The sequence below is a fragment of the Bremia lactucae genome, linkage group LG7, assembly GCF_004359215.1.
Source record: "Bremia lactucae strain SF5 linkage group LG7, whole genome shotgun sequence".
NCBI lineage: Eukaryota > Oomycota > Peronosporomycetes > Peronosporales > Peronosporaceae > Bremia > Bremia lactucae.
Window position 1 is genome coordinate 1,628,788 of NC_090616.1, and position 22,327 is coordinate 1,651,114.

At 43.6% G+C, this 22,327-nt stretch overlaps 5 protein-coding genes across 5 annotated transcripts; 4 read left to right on the forward strand and 1 right to left on the reverse strand.

The window, feature by feature from the left end:
• Positions 1 to 1,941: 1,941 nt before the first annotated feature.
• Positions 1,942 to 2,412, forward strand: CCR75_004357 (uncharacterized protein; the record flags this gene model as incomplete). Its single annotated transcript, XM_067962443.1, has 1 exon — positions 1,942 to 2,412. The coding sequence occupies one exon, from the start codon at positions 1,942 to 1,944 to the stop codon at positions 2,410 to 2,412; it is 471 nt and encodes a 156-aa protein (XP_067817470.1).
• A 555-nt stretch (positions 2,413 to 2,967) lies between these two features.
• On the forward strand, positions 2,968 to 6,336 carry CCR75_004356 (uncharacterized protein; the record flags this gene model as incomplete). The annotated part of the gene is made up of 1 exon (XM_067962442.1): positions 2,968 to 6,336. One exon carries the CDS (start codon positions 2,968 to 2,970, stop codon positions 6,334 to 6,336), a length of 3,369 nt encoding a protein of 1,122 aa, XP_067817471.1.
• Positions 6,337 to 6,633: 297 nt separating this feature from the next.
• On the forward strand, positions 6,634 to 7,846 carry CCR75_004355 (uncharacterized protein). Its single transcript, XM_067962441.1, has 4 exons — positions 6,634 to 6,973; positions 7,060 to 7,157; positions 7,226 to 7,568; positions 7,664 to 7,846. Exons 1-4 carry the CDS (start codon positions 6,653 to 6,655, stop codon positions 7,808 to 7,810), a joined length of 909 nt encoding a protein of 302 aa, XP_067817428.1. The 5' UTR covers positions 6,634 to 6,652; the 3' UTR covers positions 7,811 to 7,846.
• Positions 7,825 to 8,199, reverse strand: CCR75_004354 (uncharacterized protein; the record flags this gene model as incomplete). The annotated part of the gene is made up of 2 exons (XM_067962440.1): positions 7,825 to 7,991; positions 8,052 to 8,199. The coding sequence occupies 2 exons, from the start codon at positions 8,197 to 8,199 to the stop codon at positions 7,876 to 7,878; spliced, it is 264 nt and encodes an 87-aa protein (XP_067817472.1). The 3' UTR covers positions 7,825 to 7,875.
• Positions 8,200 to 17,941: 9,742 nt separating this feature from the next.
• CCR75_004353 (uncharacterized protein) lies at positions 17,942 to 18,610 on the forward strand (the record flags this gene model as incomplete). The annotated part of the gene is made up of 1 exon (XM_067962439.1): positions 17,942 to 18,610. The coding sequence occupies one exon, from the start codon at positions 17,942 to 17,944 to the stop codon at positions 18,608 to 18,610; it is 669 nt and encodes a 222-aa protein (XP_067817473.1).
• Between the last annotated feature and the right edge of the window lie 3,717 nt (positions 18,611 to 22,327).

Genomic DNA, 22,327 nt, shown 5'->3' on the forward strand with positions numbered 1-22,327 from the left:
AGCCCTGCCACCTCCCGATGATGTTCGGAGAGGTGGGGAAAATGAGCCCAATCAATATTGAGGCTCATCCTCACGTACACACGCAGAGATGCGGGTCGTGGGAAGGATTACAAGTGCTACCAAGTGTAGGCGGGCACGTCGTAATGCGGCCACGCTCTACTTAGACACACACCCTAGCACAGCGTGGAAGCGGTTTAACCTGCTTCTCTTGCGTGGAGCGAGGTAGTTGTGGTGGCCGCGTTAGCGACCTCACTTAACTCACTAAGTATTTTGATTAAGTGTCGTCACGGGATCGGTAATCCGGCTCCTCGCGCGCACTTATCAAGTAGGAAGTAGTTTTCAGACTGATTTATTTAATCGTATTAAATATAAATACCTATTTTTACCAATCAAAATGTCATCTCTATAGATAACACTTAATATGTATTGCGAGCGTATACCTCGCGTAACGGATGACGCTAGCCGTCATCCCTCCTAATGTGATTGCACCCATGTGCATCACATTCACAAGGGTTGGTCACAAATAAGCACCACACCCGAGTGTTAAGTCTAATTACTATAATTTAGTAATTGACCATCCCCTTAAGTACACCAAATGTACTTAACGGGGACTGTGTAACATTAGGGCATCTTTAGCCCGTTACATTTAAAGAGAAGACTTCCTCTGCACGTACTAGTGTACGTGAAGTGACGTGAGGCACCACACGCAGTGAGGCAGTGCGAAGTAGACTTGTACTGAAGCAGTACAAGTCGGCAGTGCCCCGTTACAAATACGAGTGAAGTTGCCCCGTTACACCTTTCTATCACTCATCAGACGTCATTGTTATCGGATAACATAATTTTTTTAAGTTAGCGACCATAGAACGACCAGGGGGATGTTAAATTCTATAAGTTAGAGAAGATGATTAGTTTTCGAAAGATCAGTTATTAGAGGGAAGACTGTAGTTTATAAGTTTCTAGTTGGACTCGCTAAATAATTCATTGTTCAATATCACTGACAAAATAGAATGTTGTTGTAGTATAGTTGAGTAATAACTGTCGTATGATTTTCAAGTTGCTTTTAAAGCATTAAAATAAGTCCGGATTTGAATCCCACGAAGACTTACAACTTCGCTGGAATTCCAGATATAGTGCGATGTAAATCTCACATGCTGGTCAGGCGAAGAAGAGCGATGTCTTGATCTATCCTGTCGACAACGTCACTAGTACAAGCCTTTTGATTACCTACTCAATATTAGCCGAACCAAATGACATGAAAATTCGCATGTGCATTGACGCTCTTCATTTGCTGGCGCCATGCACGGTGCTTCACCAAATGCCTTGATTAACTTTAAAATAACAAATGTTATAATACGCAAATTGTTGGTTTTCAAGTACTATCTAATAAGTTTCCTGCATACAATTTTCTAGATTCCATCAATAAAGACACTGTGCAACCTTCCGTGTTACCTTCATTTTTTTATTTAACGCATTCACCCAGTGCGTGGCGTTACGAAGTACTGAACGACCGTTCACAAGCGAGTGGTTTCAGTTATAAAAGCACTACAAGATATGTCGAATCAAACCCTGCAATGATAATGACCATTTCACGACAAGCCCATAACCATATCGACACTTCGATACAAATGTACTACCCCAACGCGGCAAAATGTGCGGTCTTTAATAATATCTTAAAGTCTGATCACGGTAGAATTAATTCAGTGTGATGTCATTCGATAGGTATGAGACGCCGCCGATCAGTTAAAAATTTAAGTCGTGCGTAGGCACTCATCACCAAAGATCGCAATCCCAGCTGCATCTATAGCCAAAATAAGGCCTGCCCTTTTCATGAATTCTTAATACTAAAAGCAAAACCGATTTTAATCTCAGTGATGCAAAGCGTGGTGAGCATGAAGGGGCCACGCAAACCACGCATTCTTGATCTCGCTTTCTTGTTGAACAATGAAGTTCTTTTCGCTAGGGCTTGTCATCTGGGGCGCTATTCTGTCGTTGACAGCTGCTAAATCATATTACAGCCATCTTGACTGTTTGACGCAAGGCTGTGTCGGCCCCAGGATCTACTGCGACAGCTCTACAGGTGTTTGTCGAGCTGCAACGAGCGACACTGAGTGTTACAATGCCACCGTCGCTCGCTTTCAAGACGAATGCGATAAAGGATACAAATGCGTCGACAAATTGTGTCGAGTTGCTGCACAGCCTGTCGATAATCGGAAATGCAAGACCTCGTGCGCTGCTGGCCTGTTGTGTGAGAATGGTCACACAACATGCCGCGGCCCTAGTTACAAAAATGAATGCTTTAATCTTTCGACGGGGTTCTTTCAAGATGGCTGTACCAAAGGATTCTATTGCTCATTCAACAAGTGCGTCGACGTCAGTCTTAACGAGGAGCGGAAAAAACACGCATTTCGTTAGCTTATCAGGTGATTGACTCATATCCTTAAAAAAAAACGATTTCTTTTTCTTGTAAATCCACAATTTAATTTTTACTAGGTACAAAATGATCTTAATAGCGGATTTGACGCGTACTCGGCGCCCTGCGCAACCTTAAAGTAAGATGTTTATGCCTAGTAAGCTGTACCACAAAACAGCAAGAGGCAAGTAATTCGGATCTTGTCGGAACGATCGCTCGAAGTAAACTATAAAATTTAAGCGCTCACATTCATAAATTTCTACTCGGAGTCAAAATTTATTTTATTAATCTGAATTTGACATTGAAAGTCTTCAAGCAAAGTTGCTTGAGTGTCGCACGGAGTGCAACACGCAATCTTTCTAAGCAATTTCGAAGTATAGTAATCATCACGAGGAACCAAATCTCAAGTGAGCTTGAAAACTTCCCATTAAGTACGATTACATCGTGCGCTTGAACACGACCTTCATTCCGACGGGTGTCCAAGAATCAAGCCGACATCTTCGGGTCGCCTTGCATCTCGAGCCTTTATTAAACGCTCTTGTACTATCAAGGTCGTTATGTTTGACGGAAGCTTTAAGTCAGCACGCAAGGTGAATCTAAGCGGTCGCAGGAAGCCTACAGCAGGCTATAGCGCGCGTATAGCCTCCCTCTCAAGCGTTCGAAAAAATGAGGTACTAAGCGGCTCTAAAGAAGAATTCTTGCTACACAATCGACTGGCACGAGAAGAGCGCCAGGCTATGAAACTGCGTGCAACCGCTAGCCTACGAATTCAAGCCCAGTATCGCCGATATAAGGCCGCCGAGCAGGCACGAATCGACGTTTTTACCCGCTTGGCGCAACAAGTAACGCAGACTGTAGCAAGTCAAGACATCCAGTACAATCCAGTGCCTACTACGCAACTACAGCTTTATATACGGCAATTTCTGTTTGCAAGAGCCATACGAAATCGCGTTGGGAAGAAAACAATACGTCGGATGCAAGATTACGTGGTGTTGATGCTACTTGTGAACAGCTCAAGAGTAGAGGACCCGGATAGTCTAGTGAATGTACGAAAGGATGCGACGTGGGTGTATCAAATGGCCAGGATGTGTGAGATTGCACTCGAGACATTAATGGAGGACGAAGTCAAGACGTCTGTGACGAATGTAGCCATGGCAGGAGGGAACCCTTACGTGCTGCTATTAGAGGCGCTAATCTATGGACGATATACCTCCACGCGAGATGGACAGATCGTGCAGTCCCGTGTATTGTATTATATAAGTGTGACGGCAAGATACAGTGTCTTTGATGCCATGAGCGCATGTATTGTGCAAGAGAGGAAAGACAAAAAAGCTCGTTTCGAAACGGATTTAATGGTTCAATTCATCCGAATTGCTTCGCAAACGCTTCAAGTATCCAGTCTTCTCAACCTGTCAATACGAGAAAACGCGATTCGTCAGGTCTTTGCCTCAAAAATGCTTCTTACGCCTGCCGCCGCCAGTTCTCAAATTGTACATTGCGTGGCAAAGTCAGTGTCGACAAATAGTGGATTGTTTTGGGCATCGATTGTGCAAGAATGGTGCAATTGTTCTGACTTGAGTATTCTGTCGTGGCACCAGCGGGTTATTGTGATTGGCAATGTCGTGGAATTGACGACTTTGTGTTCATTTGAACAAACTCTCGTGACCGTCGTTTCGTATGTGTTGTCTGAGCTAATAAGGCCTTCGCTCTGTCATTGGGCATTTGATGTCAAGGGTATTGAACACAAAGATCGATTGCTTGAAGATGAGGACGCGATGAATGATCCAGAAGTGCTCACAAGTCCTCGATTATTCATGACATCGCGTGATTTAAATGTAGACAAAGAAATACAAGACGGCATTGTAGCGCTTGGCGAAAGTGAAGGCAGCGTACACGTTCAATGGCAACTGCTTTGCCACTCTAGCTTTAGTGCTCGATGTCTTGATATTCTTTTGCGTCGCGATACTGCACAAATGCATGATGAAAAGAATGCCGTGGCATTATTCTGCCATACGTTAAGCATGATTCTTTTATCAACGGGACGGTCGTACGTTCTTAACGTAGCTGCTCAATTCACACCCCCTTCTGCAGCTATTTTCGCTTTGCTCAGTTCGATGACGGTGGAGCAATTTGGAGGCACTTTGGATGGTAAAATCACGGACCTAAGTCTTGTAAACCGATTATGGATGTGGATCAAACTGACTCTCGAAAGTGTTCGAGCTCAACGCAAAGGATATGTTACGAATCAATTTGTGTTCACGACGTCGCAAATGCACGTGTTACTTGTTTTCAACGTTGTCTATAGCCATACGCTACTAGGGCTTGATGATGAAACATTCTATGACAAACAATGGCCACTCGTTTTAACGGAAGTCATGGACGTGGTGACTTTTTTAAAGCAATTGATTTACGAAACGTGCTGGATGACAACATCAGAGACTTCGTTTTTAAATGACTGCATGAGTGAAAACGAGGTGGTGCGGTTCTCAGCGGTGGTATCGTCCATCAAGTTGTTCAATCAGTTGTACGACCGCGACTGCCGACGCCCTTTTATGCCGGAGAGTGCTTGGTTATGGCCTTTAATGCCTGTAGTCAAGGAGATTGTCGATCTAGGTTTCATGAAGGAAGACGAAAGTCGAGATGCACAAGCAATTTTCATGCTAATGACTGGCAAAGTGGCTTCTCCATTCGCTCGTGCAGCATTGATCCTTGTCTCGATTCCACAAGTCTTGTCTTTTAACGAACGCGTCCAGCTTTTCCAGAAACTCCTTGAAGACAGTAAAGCTCACGTAAGCTCCATACGCGATGAATTCTCGCGAGCCTTGGTGATGAAAATCAAGCGCGATGAAATTGTTGACATGAGCTTTTTTTATTTCAAAGAATTTTGTGACACCATGTCTTTGGGAGCTCTCAAGTTACGAATGAAAATTATTTTTATCAATGAACAAGGTTTAGTCGAAGCAGGAATTGACGGCGGTGGGGTGTTTAAAGAGTATATGGATTGTCTTACAAAGAACGCATTTGCACCTGAATTGGGTCTCTTTCTTGAAACCGAAGCACATTTGTTGTACCCAAATCCAAGTGTACGATCCATGGTCGACTCACAAATGGAAGCATTTGAACGCTATCGTTTCCTTGGTCGCGTCTTAGCCAAAGCCGTGTATGAAAACATTCTAGTCGAGCCGCAATTTGCCGCTTTTTTCTTAAACAAATTGCTTGGCAAGTTGAATTACATTGACGATTTACATTCGTTCGATCCAGCGCTCTACACGTCACTCATGCGTTTGAAACACTTTGATGGAAACGTGGAAGACCTTGCACTGACGTTTAGTGTCACTGAAAACGAATTTCATGACGTCGTGACGCGAAATCTCGTACCCAATGGCGAAAATATTCCGGTGACCACTGCCAATCGAATTCGTTATATTCATTTAATGGCGCATTACAAGCTCAATGTATTGTCTTCGCTGGAAAGTGCTGCGTTTTTAAAAGGATTTCGTGATTTGATTCCAGGCACGTGGATTCAAATGTTTTCTCCTACGGAGCTGCAAATGCTCATTGGAGGTACGGGCACACACGTTGATATACAGGACTGGAAAGAGCATACGGTGTACGGTGGTGGCTACCATCCTTCGCAACGCCAAATTGAGTGGTTCTGGGCCATTGTTCGAGATGAATTCACGAGTGACGACCGGGCTGCGTTGCTTAAATTTATCACGAGTTGTTCGCGTCAACCTTTGCTTGGTTTTGCCAAGTTGACGCCGAAAATTTGCATTCATCAAGTGCGTGTGGAAGATAATGAGCGACTGCCTTCTAGTGCCACGTGTATGAATTTGCTCAAGTTGCCTGCGTACTCGAGTAAAGAAGCCATGCGGAAGAAACTCTTGTATGCCATCCGATCGAATGCAGGTTTTGACTTGTCGTAAACGACTTGGCGAGCAAAATGACACTATATTGACACGATGTAAAACGTGCTCTTAAAGACCGTTTTTGTTTTGTTACTCCCGCAGCGGGTACTGTAACCACTGGCTGTTTTTGTAATTAACCAAATCGCAGTTACATAGCTTTCACCCACGAAAATATGGGGCAAAGATATGAATACAACGCACTCGATTAAAGAATTCCTGCCTTGTCCATTGCACGTTTTTTTTTTCTAAAATTTGATTTTACGATGAATGAATGACAATTATGGTAGGACAATATTAATCGAATACTTTGTTTTACAACTTTATTGGAATACATATGAGTGACAGTAACGACGACGACTTTTCGCTCAACGACTCGGAAGATGAGCGATTTCATGAGACAGAAGAAGAAGAAGACGATTATGCTGCTGTAAGTGACGTTTCCGATACTCATGAGTTTGAGTCGAAGCTCCAATCGGCGCACAAGACGCCATTGCTCAAGAAGAAAGCAATACGCCTCGCTACGAAGACAATAGCGTCGAAAACGGGACCGTCGGCATCCAATCAATCCACTTCATTTTCATCGAAAACATCCCTAAAGTCTGCGTATCTTAACGCAGAAGACGCTGAGACCGCCGTGCTCGACTACATGCGCAAGGTATTGCAACCTTTTTCACGATTTGTACCCATTTGCCACAATATGCTTTGTTTAAAAAAAAGTGGTTATAATTTTTAAATTGCCAGACCAATCGTCCATATAGTCTTTTAAATATATTTGAAAATATGCACAAAGGCATTGCCAAGCCTACGCTGACACGAATGCTGGATAACCTCGTAGTCAAGTACGGATACGTCGTGCTTGTAGTCTTGAGAAATATTCGCAGCGTATAATGGTTTTCGGTGTCTGTAGACAAGAACTCGTAAGCAAGACTTATGGGAAGGCAACAATTTACTACTTGAACCAAAATAAGCTGCCAATACCGTCCGAAGAAGAGCACAAAACGATCGAAGCCGAGATTCAAACTCTCACGGCAGAATGTGCCACATATGAACAGGAGCTCAAGAGCGCCAAGGCAACGCTTGCCGCCACAATGGCGCAACTTTCAGATATCGATCTTGAGAGTGCACTGAAGGAGCTTGAAGCAACGGCGGCAACTTTTGAAGCAAAAGTTGCGTCGTTGGATAAAAATACTTGCCTTCCTGTGTCGCCTGGTGCTAAAAACACACTTAAGCGCAACTTTATCAAGTATCGTGTACGTTGTTTTGTCCATGGATTGTTTTTTTGTTCGTCCATTTTGACCCGGTATTTTTTGTTCGTACAATTTGACCCGGTATTTTTTGTACGCAGACAGCGTGGGTGGCACGGAAGCGAATTGCAATGGATGGAATCAATCAAATTGCCGATGGCATGGAAAAGAAACCAAAAGCTATACTTGAGCTCGTAGGCGTTGAGACTGACGAGGACGTTGGCATGAAAGAGTTGCCTCGTATTTAAGTCAAAAAGTATACTGAATTAGTCCTTTTACAGTAAGGAAATTGTTGCGTTTTTTATTCATGATGTTACGCCGCATTAAAACGCGCTCGGCGCTCGGCAATTGTACGCTCATGACGGTCCTTGATACACTTTTTGTAGCGGTCAAAAAATTGCTGGCATGCGCTTTTGTGTTTTTCATTACCTATTGAAACGCATACATAGATGGGTTCTATGCACGAATACAAGAGCAAGTGTCACGTACGGATGAGGCAATTAAGCGACTCTTTTTGCAGCTTCGTGCACTCCTGCACAGACAATAGAAGTGCATCATGGCAAAGTGGTATCAGAGGAACAAGCTTAAGCGAAAGCAAGATACATGTGCGTACAGCATTATCAAACTTGGTCGACATATTAAAGGTGGTTCCAGCTATATTTGTATTTCTAAATACCGGTTTAAACGAGTTGCAACGGATAATCACTTTAGCTCTCACAAAATACCGTTTAAGGAGTACGTAGTGCATGACGATTAGATTTGCATTTCTACATTTGCGGAAACTCCGAAACATGGTATTATTTCCTATAAGAGAAATGATAAATATTAATTCCTATGGGAGGAAATAAATAATGAAGTACATAATTATTCTCTTTATTAATTTTGACTTAAATAGTTCCAATAATACCAAATTTGGTCTTAGGAAACTAAATATATTGATACAGTATTACTTTACCCTTATTATAATCCTTTGAATTACCTTTAAAAGCCAAAGACCCGTAGCTACTTAGAAACATTCCTCTATATCCCTGTGTGCGTAAAGTTTTTCAAGGCATTGTTATCAGTGTAAGGTCAACTACTACTTACCAGTACTAGTAAAAGGTGCCCCGTAACACCCAGTAGCACTTCATAGTCCGATGAACGACCTACGCACGTCCCATCCAATATGAATATGTTGGATGAAGGAGGGGGCTTTCCAGCCCCTCCCCTCAACAAGGCAATCACGGAACGCGTGGAGTGGAGAGCGATCGGAAGAATGAGTTCGGTCACAGGCGGGCCAGCCGTTGGCGCCCAGTACCTAAAAATACCGAGCGAAAACATCGACCTCCCGCTAAGAACAGCGGAGGATCCGGATCCGGGACTGTTGCGAAATCGCAACGGCGAATCGGGTCGTAAAAAAAACTTTCGGGGTAAGTAGGTGCGGAGCGCCCTACTGTTCCAGCAACGTCAAAAGAATTTACAGATCTTTTGACAGAAGTTGCTTCTCACACACAAACGTTTTGCGTGTAACTGCCCCAGGTGATGAGGTAAACCTCATCACGCTGAGATTAAAAGTATCAAATAAAGTGCAACTAAAGTCCCTAGTCGATTGTGGGGCGTCAAGAAATTCTATTAGACGCCAATCGCTAGAAGATCGCAGACCTAAACTTATTGAGCGCGATGTCCCTCTAACGTGGTTGACAGTGCGCCTAGCAACAGGCACATCTGTAGCGTAAAGAAAGTGTAGTTTGATATCCAATACACATTAAAGGGTAAACAGTGAGATGATGATTTCATCGTGCTTGATTCAAGTGACAATTTTGATGTCATCCTTGAATTACCATGGCTCAGAAAGTACGAGCCATGTATACATTGGAAGAATCAAGCCGTGACGATGTCTGTCTCTTGTTCATCATTTGGCCAATTGATGAACATCTTGGAGCACCCACAAGCGTGTGGATATCCTACGATTAAGTGCGATCGACCCAACACACTGTGGAGTTTGATCCCGACGGCTGTGCACCATTACAGGCAGCGTCGAAAGTCCACTATTGTGACGTGGGCATAGTTACTGACGGCTGTGCACAAGCACACACAGCGTCGAAGTTCGACCGCTCGAATAAGACGAGTGGTACGAAACAAGGATGCTTGCTTGATAAGCAACAGTCAAGCAAGTTTATAACGCCCGTCTAAAAAGAAGCAGTGCGAAACTCCTAGATCAACTGGAGAGTCGATCGCAGAGGATCTCATTATGGTAACGCAACCACAGCCAGAGGCAGTTGGGGAGGATTCTCCCCAAGTAAACTATTTGGGACTAAGTCCCCGGAAACGTGTGGTCAAAGGTTTTCAAGTACCTTTAAAATAAGTTCCAAAGAGGAAATTGCGACAATAGTTGTCTCAGTAAAAAATAGATCAGCTTTAGGCGCTAATACACTTGATCTAATAGCGCTTCCGAGTAAAGTAAATTGCCCTAACGCTTGAACCAAACCGGTTCTTGCGTGATCTGTGTAGTGCCATAGTCAAGCAGATCTGCGTACTTGTCACAGGTGCAACTACATGGCCGATATTCGGTCGGCAGTAGTATTTCCTGAGAAACAACGGGTTCTCGGCAGCACATCGATGGAAGAAAGTGTCCTCGACGAGAAGACTCGGATTGAACGTTTAACGTCCCAATCCTGGGAGTCATTGAAGACAAACTTTTTATATAAGGATACAGTCAAATCCATGGATGTCTTCCCTGAATTAGTACCGTGCGGGTTGCATAAGGATAAAGGCACTCGACACGAAATCGACCTAATCGCAAGTTCGAAATGCTGCATCAAGAAGCAATGGTCATTGCCTCGTAAACAACTATTGAAGATCGACAATTTCTTTGCCGATCATGCCCCTAAGGAAGCATATATCCTTAAACTCTTACGAGATGCGTCAAAGGATTAAGACCTCCGATCCTTTTTCGCGGGAATGTATTCCTCTGATGGGCCTTCTGTCGAGGATGATGGGTCTCGTCGTACTGTCGGACGAAACCCGGAACGTCCAACATCAGTTAGGAACGAAGTTTATAGCTATCATGCGAGGGTGGATACCATCGCCAACGAACGAGATAACTCACTCGAACCCCCTTACCTCACGGTGGTTCGAGAGGCATTCAACAAGAAAACGCCTTTCACCACTCGAATCCGTCAATGGATGTAGAGGGGAGGGGTTTCTGGTTCGCCGAACCCGAGTTAACATCGTTTCTGGTATCAGACTCTCCATTTTTCTTACGAAAGAATATTGATCACGTGCTATCCCGTCGTCGCGAGATAGCGATGACGGTTGATAATATTTCTCGTGACCAATTGAGAGATTGTGCGCAGGTTGCGATTGATCAACTTGCGAGCGAAAGGACACAAGAGTCTCTTCAGAATGAGCTGGTGACAGCTCGTCAGAGGATCCCTTCCTTGGAGGAAAGAGTATATTGTCTGGCTCATAAAAATGCGACTCTGTTCCGAAATCATAAGGCCCTGGCAGTTGCCCTAGACCAATCCAGTGAAATTTGGAATGGGAAGAAGCCTTGTTTTGATGGAACGGGCGGAGACGCCCAATATAAAACGTTAGATGCGTACGTATTCTACGAGGCAGCTCGATCGTGTACGCATTGCCTTGGCGATCTAGTACACGAAACAGGGCGATATACCTGGGCATTGATCTATTACTGCCTACATTTGTCACTACATGTTTGGCAGGTTATCCGTAGACAGTAGGACTAAGTCATTAACATTTAATAAAAGCATGTTTGCTCTTCCATTTTTGTCAGAGTTTTATTTATTTGGTCCACCGCATCAGCGATAGAATATTGTACGAAACAGACCACTGCTTCTCTAGCCAGCAGAAAAATCACCTATTGACTCGTTTTATATTTGTTTTCAATGCGCCCGGTTTGCACTGCGGAGATGTCAATCTCCTTATTAGGGAAAGCATTATTGTTGCTCTCACTAATATTATTGTTTTCAAAGTCAGCAATAGCCTTATCACTATTACTGAGTTTGTCTTCTTTAATGTTAATTGAATTACCCTTGAATAAGAGTCACTCTCAAACAAGGTAGATATACGTGGACGGCATTAGCCATTCACGAAAAAGGGTGTATGTTTTGTAGAAGCATGCACTTTATTGTTGATGGCAAATTCTACCATCGGCAAGAACTCGCTTCAACTCGTAAAAGAGTGGACGCATCTGCGAAGCATTTTTTCGAGGATATTGCTTGCACGCTCCGGCTGACCATCTGTTTCAGGATCAGATGTTGACATTTACACTTTGATTTAAGTGACTTGTAAACAGTTTGCTATGATTCTGCCGTGAACCTAGGGTCTCGATCTGGGACCACTTCACTGGGTAACCCATGGAGTCAAAATATTGCGTCAACGAAGACACGAGCACAGCCTTTGGCTATGATCGACTCCAGTACTGCAGCAAGATGAACCATTTTTACTATAACTATCAACAAAGACAAGAATACCATTTTTCTTATGTTCGTCTTCGAAAAATCCGAAGACGAAGTCCATGAGTACAGACTGCCTCACTCTGCCGGAAAAGGCAGAGTTTAAAACTGATACTGGCTGAAGCAATGCGCTCACCCGCGTTGACAAACTTTGCAAGCACGTATTAAATTGCAGACGAACGCATACTGGCGTGGCCAGTAGAAGTCGCGACTTATAGTGCGATAAGTCTTTCACGTCCACGATGACCACTATTGGTGCATCGCGGCACTCATACATGATACGAAACCACAAATCATCGTGGGTGGGGATGACGACACGAGGTGATTCGCCAGCAATGGCCGTGTACATTGCTAGCTACACACCTCATGTCGTCATTAATCCATTGCGTGTTGTGTATCGATCTGTTGAGGATCGATACAATTTCGACAAGCCTTTCAAGGATCGTGAGATGGATTTTTAGGTAATTCATTACCTTTAAAGAGCCTCATCTTCTTAATAAGCTCTTCTGACATCGTCAAGTAATGCTGGCAACGAAACACTTATTGTTGCAACAGTGGCGTTATACTCACTGTTCATTTGCGCAGCCGGCTCAAAATCGGGTGGCGCGAAAGGGCATCAGCGGCGACGGGAAGTCGTCCTGGTTTATGCTTCACGGAGTAGTAATTCTCCGCGAAGAAAGGCAACCATCGCGCCATTCTTTTCGAGAGTTGTGGAGTGTTTATAGTCGTGCGTAAATATGCGTGGTCTGTACATACAATAAACTGTGTATCTCTCACGTGATAGACCCTGAACCTAGCCAGTGCGTGCTCCATGGCAAGGAGTTCCTTATCATGCACTGGATAGTTGCATTGAGCTGGTTGAAGCCGACGCGACTGATGGCAGACGATGCGCTCTGCGCCGTCTTTGTCATATTGCATTAACGCACAGCCGATTGCAAAATCGCTGGCATCACAGACCACATGAAATGGTCTGTCTTGATCCGCAATCGCCAGGATTGGTGATTGCATTAAAGGAACGCTGACAATAAGCGTTCCATGACCACTTTACATTCTTAGTCAACAAAGACGAGAGATGTTGTCATTCCGGCATTATTACGGGAGTACTTGTGTTAGAACACCGCTAAGCCGAGGAACTTTTGAAGTCCCTTTACATGGACTAGCTCAGGCCAGTCGGTGATCGCCTTGATCTTTTTATAACCGGTCGTACACCGTGTTTACACACGATGCACCCAAGAAGTGGTATTTCGCTTGCAGCCAATGTACAAATCTTGAGGTTTGCAAGCAACTTGTGCTTACGCATAAGTGTAAGCACTTTTCGGACGTGGGTTTAATGTAGCTTAACATCCGACCTTCTGTTCATGGCTCTGCTATGAATGAGACATATCAAAAATACTCGACGCGAAATTCCGCACCGATCCCAACAGATTGGTTGCACATCTGTTAGATGTCGCAGGGGCATTACTAAGCCCTGTGGCATGACTATCCACTTCCATATCATACCGTTTGAAGCGCATACTTCAGTGAACGGGATCAAACACGTTCGCGCTGCCCCCTATAGACGGGTGTTTTAAATTTTCTTAGATGTTGCTTTCCAAGCAAGGATCCCTATTTTGTATCATTTAAACTTTTCGAGTCGTCGAACTTTGACGCTTGCTGTGCTTGTGCACAGCCGTCAATAACTATGTCCACGTCACAATGATGGACCTTCGTCGCTGCCTGTGCTTGTGCACCGCCGTCGGGATCTAACTCCACATATTCATACTGAGGTCTTGTGCAGTCGTGCCAACGACCTAACCACCAGTAAGGCCATCGCACTCACTCGTAGGACATCTACACGCTGGTAGATGCTCCAAGACGTTCGTCAGATGACCCTCTGATGAACGTAAGATAGGCATCGTCACGGCTTGATGCTGCAAATTTGTGCATGACTCGTACTTTCTGAGCCATGGTAATCCAAGGATGACATCCGATTTGTCATCTAAATTAAGTAAGATGAAATTATTGTGTAGTTATCACTCTTAAACGTGTATTGGATACTAACTACACGTTTCTTTTCTGCTACAGATGCGCCTGTTGCTAGGCCCACTGTCATACTCGACATAGGACATCGCGCTCAATAACTTTAGCTCTGCAATCTTCTAGCGAATGGCGCCTAATAGCGACTAGGGACTTTAGTCGCACTTAATTTGACACTTTTATTTTCATGGTGATAAGGTTAACCTCATTACCCGGGAAATGTACACGCAAAAGTTTTGTTTGTGGGGAGCAACTTTCGTCAAAAGGCTAGCAAATTCATTTGACGTTGCTGGATCAGTAGGGCGCTGCACACCTACTGACCCCGACCGTTTTTTAACGACCAGCCTTGCAGGTTCCTATTTCCCAACAGCGTCGGATCCGCGTCCTCCGCTGCTCCTTGCGAGAGGTCGATCGTGTCGCTCAGTGTTTCTAGGAACTGGGCGTGGATAACTACACTCAAAGGCGAAGTGGCGCGTCTATTGACAACGATTGCATTTTTGCAATCGTTTGTGACTGAAAGGAGCGAGGTTTCTCGCCTCCACTTACGAGAGGTCCATAGATTCCGGACTTCGTTTTCTTGTCATATCGAAGACGATAAGCTTCAGAGTGGACGAAAACCTGTTTAAGACTTGAGCCCTCCTGTTTTGCTATTAAGATCGCTTAGTTGACCGATTCTAGGTCAAGCCGGAACAGATGAGCCTTCACAGAACCGCCTGCAAGCGCTTTCATAAACATTATAACTGCGTTTGTTCAGCAATTGGATGACTAACGATACAACTGGTCAGGTATCGAGTATGCTGGGCATTAGCGTGAAGATCACGCTTGCCCTTCTTCACATTTTGGAGGTCGGCTCGAATTCTGAATTCTGCACAGGGCGGCTTCAATGTTTGTTCGGGCCGGGCTTTAAAGACCTCATTCGACTTATACCAAATGATCCATGAAGCTTGAGTCTCAAGGCACAAGATTTGGAATGTCCGGCTAAGTTGGACATGCCAAATTACGCTTTCGTCGCATCATCACTGATACGGCGAGCTTCTATGGCGTCGTCTAATTCGACGAACCACCTTGAAAAGGAGTCGCTTTCAAATTCCTTAAGCTTAGAGATTTTGATCTTTAAGCTTTCGGGTCGACGCGGAAGCGTCGGCACATTAGCAGCATTTAAATGCTGCTATATTAACAGTCCCAACAATTGAGCACCCTGTTCTCTCAACACCTCCGCGTGTTGAGAGCCTTGCTGATGAAGCAAGGCTACGTTCACTCACGCCGCGTCGAGTTCGTGTTGAATGAACTCGGCTATGGCCGCCTGTGAACAGAGTGAACAGCATGATGCCAATGAATAGCCCGCTTACGACCGATCTCATCCGTTCATTCGCTCTCCATTCAAGGTCACTCGTATGAGTAAACCTTTCACGCGTTGCGTGATAGGCTACTTGAGGGGCTCGAAAGCTTCATCGCTAAAATGAACATGCTAGACGTAACGTGCGTGGGCTACCATGTGTAATGGGACACCCTTTGCTAGTACTGATAACAGTATAAGTCAACCTACGCTGTTTAAAGTGAAGGTAGGGCACCTCGACTACTTCACGTACACGACGTGCAGAAGAAGCTACGAAGTCCTAGCTACCAAAGGCTAATAATAAGCTTTAGAACAGGGAAAAAGTAAAACGGTATTTATATATTAAGTCCCTACGTAACGATCGTCTATTATTATATTAATAACAAACTATGTATGGCGCCTGGCGCACCGCACAATCGTGTCTCATGACGATTGGCGGGGTTGTTTTAAACTTAAAACAACCAATCAAAACATATATGTCTTATTGCGTCAATATTATCAAATTGGTTAAATTGGAACTATCAAGTCAAACTAATAATAAAGATAATATCTTGTAATTCTTCATTTATTCTCGCGCATAAAAAATAATATTTATTATACCTCCCATGAGAAATTATATTGATGTTACGGAATACCCCGTTTCACGGTTGACATTACTAATTATCACCTAGGATAAAACCTCAGACTTATGGTCCAATACGCTGCCAAATCTTACCATCCAAACAAAGTTAGACTTCTTTCGCGTTTTAATCTTAAGCGAGGGCCCGCGTTCTGGAGCTCATTAAAATTGTCTACGATTTCTTCCGCGTAAGTGACCCTTGGCTCGATATCGCCACTAATATAATATTTAGTTCTTATTAAATGTTCTTTTTACGCGTTAAGCTTTGTCTCGCAGAGAAGATTCAAACGATGTTTATCAAACGCCCCGCGGTCCCTCGCCCGAATATTCGAATGTCGTATCACAGGAATTTACAGCCTCTGCGACTTTGCAAGCCAATTTTTATAACTCAAACGAAAGGTCAGTGGAAACGAGAATGATTACATACGTCCAATCGTTGTTTAATCACGTGTCATTGTTGGCTAGAATGTCTTGTACGACCAGTACTTGATCGTGTACGATGCTGAAGAGGGCTTCTGCATGTAGATGCAGCTTTGCAAGGAAGGAAGATGGCACGAAATGGACAAATTCCATGTACGATTTATATTGATTTTTAAAATAAGTCATCAACCGCTGGTTGTGAGAGCATCACGACATGCTGTATTCTGTGAGAATTCAGTGCTGTCCTGAGCCGCCACATAGAGCTTAAATTGAGAAGTACTGTTCGATCAAGAGCCTATTCCATAATCTAGCCGTCGTAGATCTGCATAACTGTTGCACATATCGTAATGGTTGCACAGCATTGTCTGCGTACAGTTTTCATGTTTCCATTTGTCAACAAATCGTTGCACAAGGTGACAAACCTACGCAATTCTAGTTACATTATACTTCGCTTCAGTCGGCTAGCTTTATCGAGGATTTATTTTGTTATCATCAGATTAAAATAATCTTAAAGGTTATTGATAACAGGTTCGGTTACGGCACGTCTCGATCCAGCGAGAATATTTTTTGCAGTTTTGACAGTTTTTACATGTGCAGATTGTAGGTTGCGTTGGCAACACTTTAAAGCCTAGGACATGAAAGGGCGCTTGACATGCAACAGTTCCTAATTGTTGCTCAATTGAAACTGGCTTTTTAATACATGGACAGATATCAAAAGACGACGTTGGTCGCACAAAAATTTGGTCGTTTTCTTTGTTTCAGCATCAATAAGACCGTTGCATGAGTGATGGAGGTAGTTGTAACTCAATCAATGCCAATCACGCTAGAGAAGCTACGACGACGGATTTAGTTTAATTTTTTGTCGACCCATTGCGCGCAATTATGACGTATCTTGTCGTTCCCAAACTTCGATAAAGTCTGCGCTTGTTCCTTCCGTTCTTTGGCGATCACAATACGTCTATCAAACATCAAATGGATAAATCGGTTCTTGCCCATTTTCGCTGGTCTTCGCACTAAATCGTGCGCCTCTTTCGGTCCAATTTTTTCCATTTGTGCCCATTTGTTTCGTCGAATTATCGTCAAGCTGATGTCTACGTAATCTGCTCTAATTTATTGTTTGTTTGTTTCGGAATGGCCTTCCTATCGTCTGCAGAGGCGGTATCAAAATACAGAATCTTTTCTTGAACGGAAAGCAAATTCGCGTTGCTATAGCCTCGCGTGAAAACTAATGCCTTTGCAGGATTTCGCATCCACGCGAAGTTTGTAGCAACGCAAATTTGCTAGAAAAAAAGCTCTTTTTGTCCTTTTGAGGTTGCTTCAGAATTAAATTTAAGCTAATATGGCTGCTTTCGTATAATGGCAGCTCGACTTCATGGCTGCTAGGTTTTTATTATTAAAAAAATTACGTTTTCATCCAAGTATGGGATTCAACACCAGTTTTTTTTTTAATTTTCAGTCGAATATCGCCCTTCATTCGGTACCAATCGGTTTAACGTATAGGTCTAAGCAATTGCCAGTGTTTCGGTAAACAATGGAGAAGCATGGGTCATCAACATGCGCCAGTTTTCTCTCGAACGATGGCAGCGATGACTTAGTCGTGCGCTTTAAATGGGAAGGTGAGGCCATTGGCCTCGAGCTTATGCGAGAAACCTCCCCCGCCACCGTGCATACGGTTCACTGGGGCGCGAACCCGCTTGGCGTGACATTAGGCGTCGAGGAAACGTCACGACGTGTCATCGTGACGCGCTCGACGCGCTCCGATGTAAGCGTCGGTGATGTGCTCATTACAGCACGTGGGGAATCAATTACAGAAGAGAATTTCGTGACGCGCATGGCGGAATTGAAGCTCGAGCATGAATATAGTCCAGGCATCCCGTTTGTGTTTGCACCGCCTCCGACGCCTGTGCACGTGAAAAAGTGCGAAGGCGCACTCAAAGAAGCAGGTGTTAACTCAACTTTTGAGTTGCGATTTGTTGACGGGCGCGTGGTGCGATACCTTGAAATGAAGGAGCTTCATGTTCTCATACGGAACTCGCACAAACCGTGCACCATGGCTTTTGTGCAGTGCCACGAAAAGCAATTTTATGGTATCTTACAGAAACAGGAACAGCACCGACGCAAGCTGCATCATGCGAATCAAGCGGCAGCAACTAGTGCAGGTTTGGCATTAGCCGCGGCCGTGGTCGTGAATTTGACATGAAGACACGCAAAGCACAGTTTATCGAATTACCGGTAGTTGGGTTACGAAGGGGTTAGAAAGGGTATACATATTTTACGTTGAACAATGCCAAGTTTTTAAGTTGACAACAGAATTCATTCGGAGGCGTTGTCTGCAAAACACTAGCAATAGTTACGAGGCACACAATGCTTAGCCAATTTGAGGGCAACAAGTATTGTTTAGTGGATACTACGTCAAGGTAAACCGTTGGCTATCTTTTAATGACCACCTGTGATAAATATGGTAACTAGCAATTGATTGTTTCGACAATTTCGTTACATGGTTTTAAATGGCAGATTGAAAGGTTGGACTCGATATAGAAATTACCTTAACAAGAGCTTAATTATTAACAAATTAGATGTAGTCGCGACATATTCAGTTCAGCCGATATCATAAGGACGCGTCACGCACTTCTTTAACTTTCAAAAATAATCTTTTGTCGTAGGGGTGCATTACATTAAAAGTATTTCCTGTAAGATGAATAAACAATATTGTTTCCTAGAAGAGGAAGATAATTGCTACCTCAAAGAAATTTTTTTTGTCTTCATCTCCGTTATTTGTAATAATGTATTCAAAATAACGAATTTTTAAAGATCGTCATTATCAAAATTTAAGACAAATTTCCTTTGTGTAGAAGCAGTACATTTAACAAGCAGCGAGAGAGAGAAAAGGCATCTTATCACCCGACAATTATGTAAAACTGAAATTCTAATTAGTAGACACGATTCGCGCAACTGGCTATCGCAAAGTTCGGCGACACAAATTCGTCGCAGATTCCTTTAAGAAGAATATTTTACTGATTTATCGATTGGTAGGCTGCTCGACCTAGTATTCAAGAGCAGACGTGTAACGGACCCTTTGCTATTACTATTAACAGTTCAAGACACCTATACTGATAACATGAAAGGTGGGGTGGCTCGGTTACTTCACGTACACGACGTACAGAGGAAGATTACAGGAAGCTAAGTATTCTAAGCTACTAAAAATTAGTTCTTAGCTTTCAAAATAGAAAAAAGTAAAACTATATTGACATATTTAGCTCCTACGCAACGATCTTTTATCTACTACTGACTTAAATATATTAATAACAAACTATGTATGGCGCCTCCTTGCGCACCGCTTGGTCGTGTTTGTGACGATTGGCGGAGTTGATTTAAAATTAAATTAAACAATCAATAAAACTAATGTCTTATTGCATCACGTATTACCAAACTTAAAAAAATACTGGAACTATCAAGTCAGATAATATATAAAGGTGGTTATTTGTACGTCTGTGCCTTTTTCTTTCATAGAACATAATATTAATTATTACTCTTTTGAGAAATAATACTTATGTAACGGGACGCCCCGTTACATAACCCATCCTTAACCATCAGTCACTATAGTATCTGATGTGGGATAACAGGAAAATACTATTATGTCTTTCCTGAGATTGCGTTATTGATTAAATTCCATTTTTATCGAGTTATTGATATTATTCAGAAATTAGTATGGCGACGAATAAGTCTGTGCGCATAGCCCGTGAGGCCGCAAAGCTGGCGGCTGCACGGACTGATGGTAATGTAAATGTTTCAGTAAACGCTAATGCGTCCACTGTGGGGAATACGTCACCTTCTACTCCCATTGGAGGAGGCTGGAAAATGTCATCTGTTGATTACATTGCAGGTGACGGTGACAAGTAACCTGCTACACAAGCTGTAGGTGACTGGTCCAAGTTACCGCCATCGCCCGACTCAGTGGCCTTTTTAAAGGCCGCCGGATCACCCGGCGCCGAGTCCATTAAGCCTTTATATTTTTACGAGACAACTAAAGAGATGATGACGAGGTTGTTCGACTCGTCGGACTAATAATGACTTCATGGGTGACGATCACTCTCGTGGCGTTAGTATGCATCACCAGGAGCTATGTGACTGTGCAGGGAAGAATGCTGCTGGTGCTGCTGCTTTGCATCGCCACGAAAAGAGTGCTTTTTAGGACCGCTCCTAGAGCCATGTTGGCGTTATTGCTAACATGAGTCAACAGGAGAGACCCGCAAAACGTTGCGGCTCGATCCAGGGAAGAAGCCTTGGTTGCCCTCTAAGGGAAAGCTCGTTGGTTTGCTAAAACCAACAATATCATCATATTCCGCTGTCCGACTCGTCCATGAAAAAGGCGTCGATGATACTCTTTGTAAGCGGGCAAAGAATGTCAAACCTTTGCTCCAAGCTTGGACAGCATATGTCCAGAATGTGCAAAGCATAGACCGAGGGCCTGGCTTGGCAAACTGGAGATTTTCAGTGAGCGATTTGAGAAACGAAACATAGTCAGTGCACGCTACAAGCTGCATTGTTTGTCCAGAGAGGCAGCGATACCTTGCCAGTCTTTGAAAGGTCATGTGTTTTTATTCGTGCTGCTATAAGAGCGAAGGTCATGCCCCGAGAGAAGCATACTCTCTTAAAAATCATCAATGAAGGACGCCCATCTCTTGTGAGATGCGCGTAGGGATCGAAACCGCCAATCCTTTTACAAGCGCAAGTAGCATTCGTTCTCTTATTGACCCTCCGTCGAGGAGAATAAGTCTCGTCGTACTATAACTCGCGGCGTCGGTCGATAATGCGTCTCGTGACCAGTTGAGAAATTGTGCGTAAGTTGCGACTGAACATTTGACGAACAAAAGGACAGATCGGTCCCTTCAAAACGATCTTGAAACAGCTCGTCAGAGGATCCTTTTTTGGTAGAAAAGTGTGAAACGTATGGCTCATGAGAATCAGATTATGTTCCGAGACCATAAGGCTCTGGCGGTTGCCCTAGATCGTTCCAGTGTAATTTGGAATCGGAAGAAGCCTTTTTTTATGTAACGGGCGGAGACGCCCAATATAAAACGTAGGAAATGCGTCAGCTCGATCGTGTACGCATTGCCTTGGCGATTAAGTAGACTAAAGGGGACGATATACCTTGACAGTAATTTATTACTGCCCACATTTGTCGCTACATGTTTTGGTTTACCGTATACAGTAGGATTTGGTCATTCACATGGAATGGAAGTATGTTTGCTCTTCCATTTTTATCAGAGTTTTGTTTCTGTTGGTCCACTGCATCAGCGATGGAATACTGTACGAACCGGACTGATGCTTCACTAGAAAACAAGAGAACACCTACTGACTCGTTTTGCTTTTTTCAGTGCGACCGGTTCGCACTGCAATATTTTTAATCTCCTCTATAAAGAGAGCATTATTGTTCTTTCTTATATCATTGTTTTCGATGCTGAGTCTTTCAGCAGCGTTGCCAAAGTTAGCAATGGCATTATTGTCCTTACTAAATTTGTTTACCTCAATGTTAATGAAATCAACATTGGATTTCTTCCCATTGATCTTAGGGCCAATGCGCGATGAGCAAGAGCGAGAAAGTTCTTTTCTCGAGCGATCTTCCCCCCCCCCCCGCTTGAATAAAAGTCACTCTTCAACGAGGTGGGAATACGATGATGGCATAAGCCGTTCATGAAAAAAAGGTGTATGTTTTGTAAAAGCATACACTGAGTTGTTGATTGTAATTTCTACCATCGGCAAGAACTCGCTCAAACTCTTAAAAAAGTGGACATATCAGCGAAGTATCTCTTCGAGGATACGGTTTGTGTACTCCATCTGACCATTTGTTTCAGAATGATCAGAAGTTGACGTTTTATATGAACACGGTTTGTTAGAATTCTGCCGTGAATCTAGG

What these genes read in the sequence shown, in the direction of transcription:
- CCR75_004355 (XM_067962441.1), top strand. Translation starts at nt 6,653, where the DNA reads ATGAGTGACAGTAACGACGACGACTTTTCGCTCAACGACTCGGAAGAT. An exon ending in TGCTCGACTACATGCGCAAG is followed by an intron (nt 6,974 to 7,059) that starts GTATTGCAACCT and finishes TTAAATTGCCAG; the next exon opens with ACCAATCGTCCATATAGTCT. An exon ending in GCAACTTTATCAAGTATCGT is followed by an intron (nt 7,569 to 7,663) that starts GTACGTTGTTTT and finishes TTTTGTACGCAG; the next exon opens with ACAGCGTGGGTGGCACGGAA.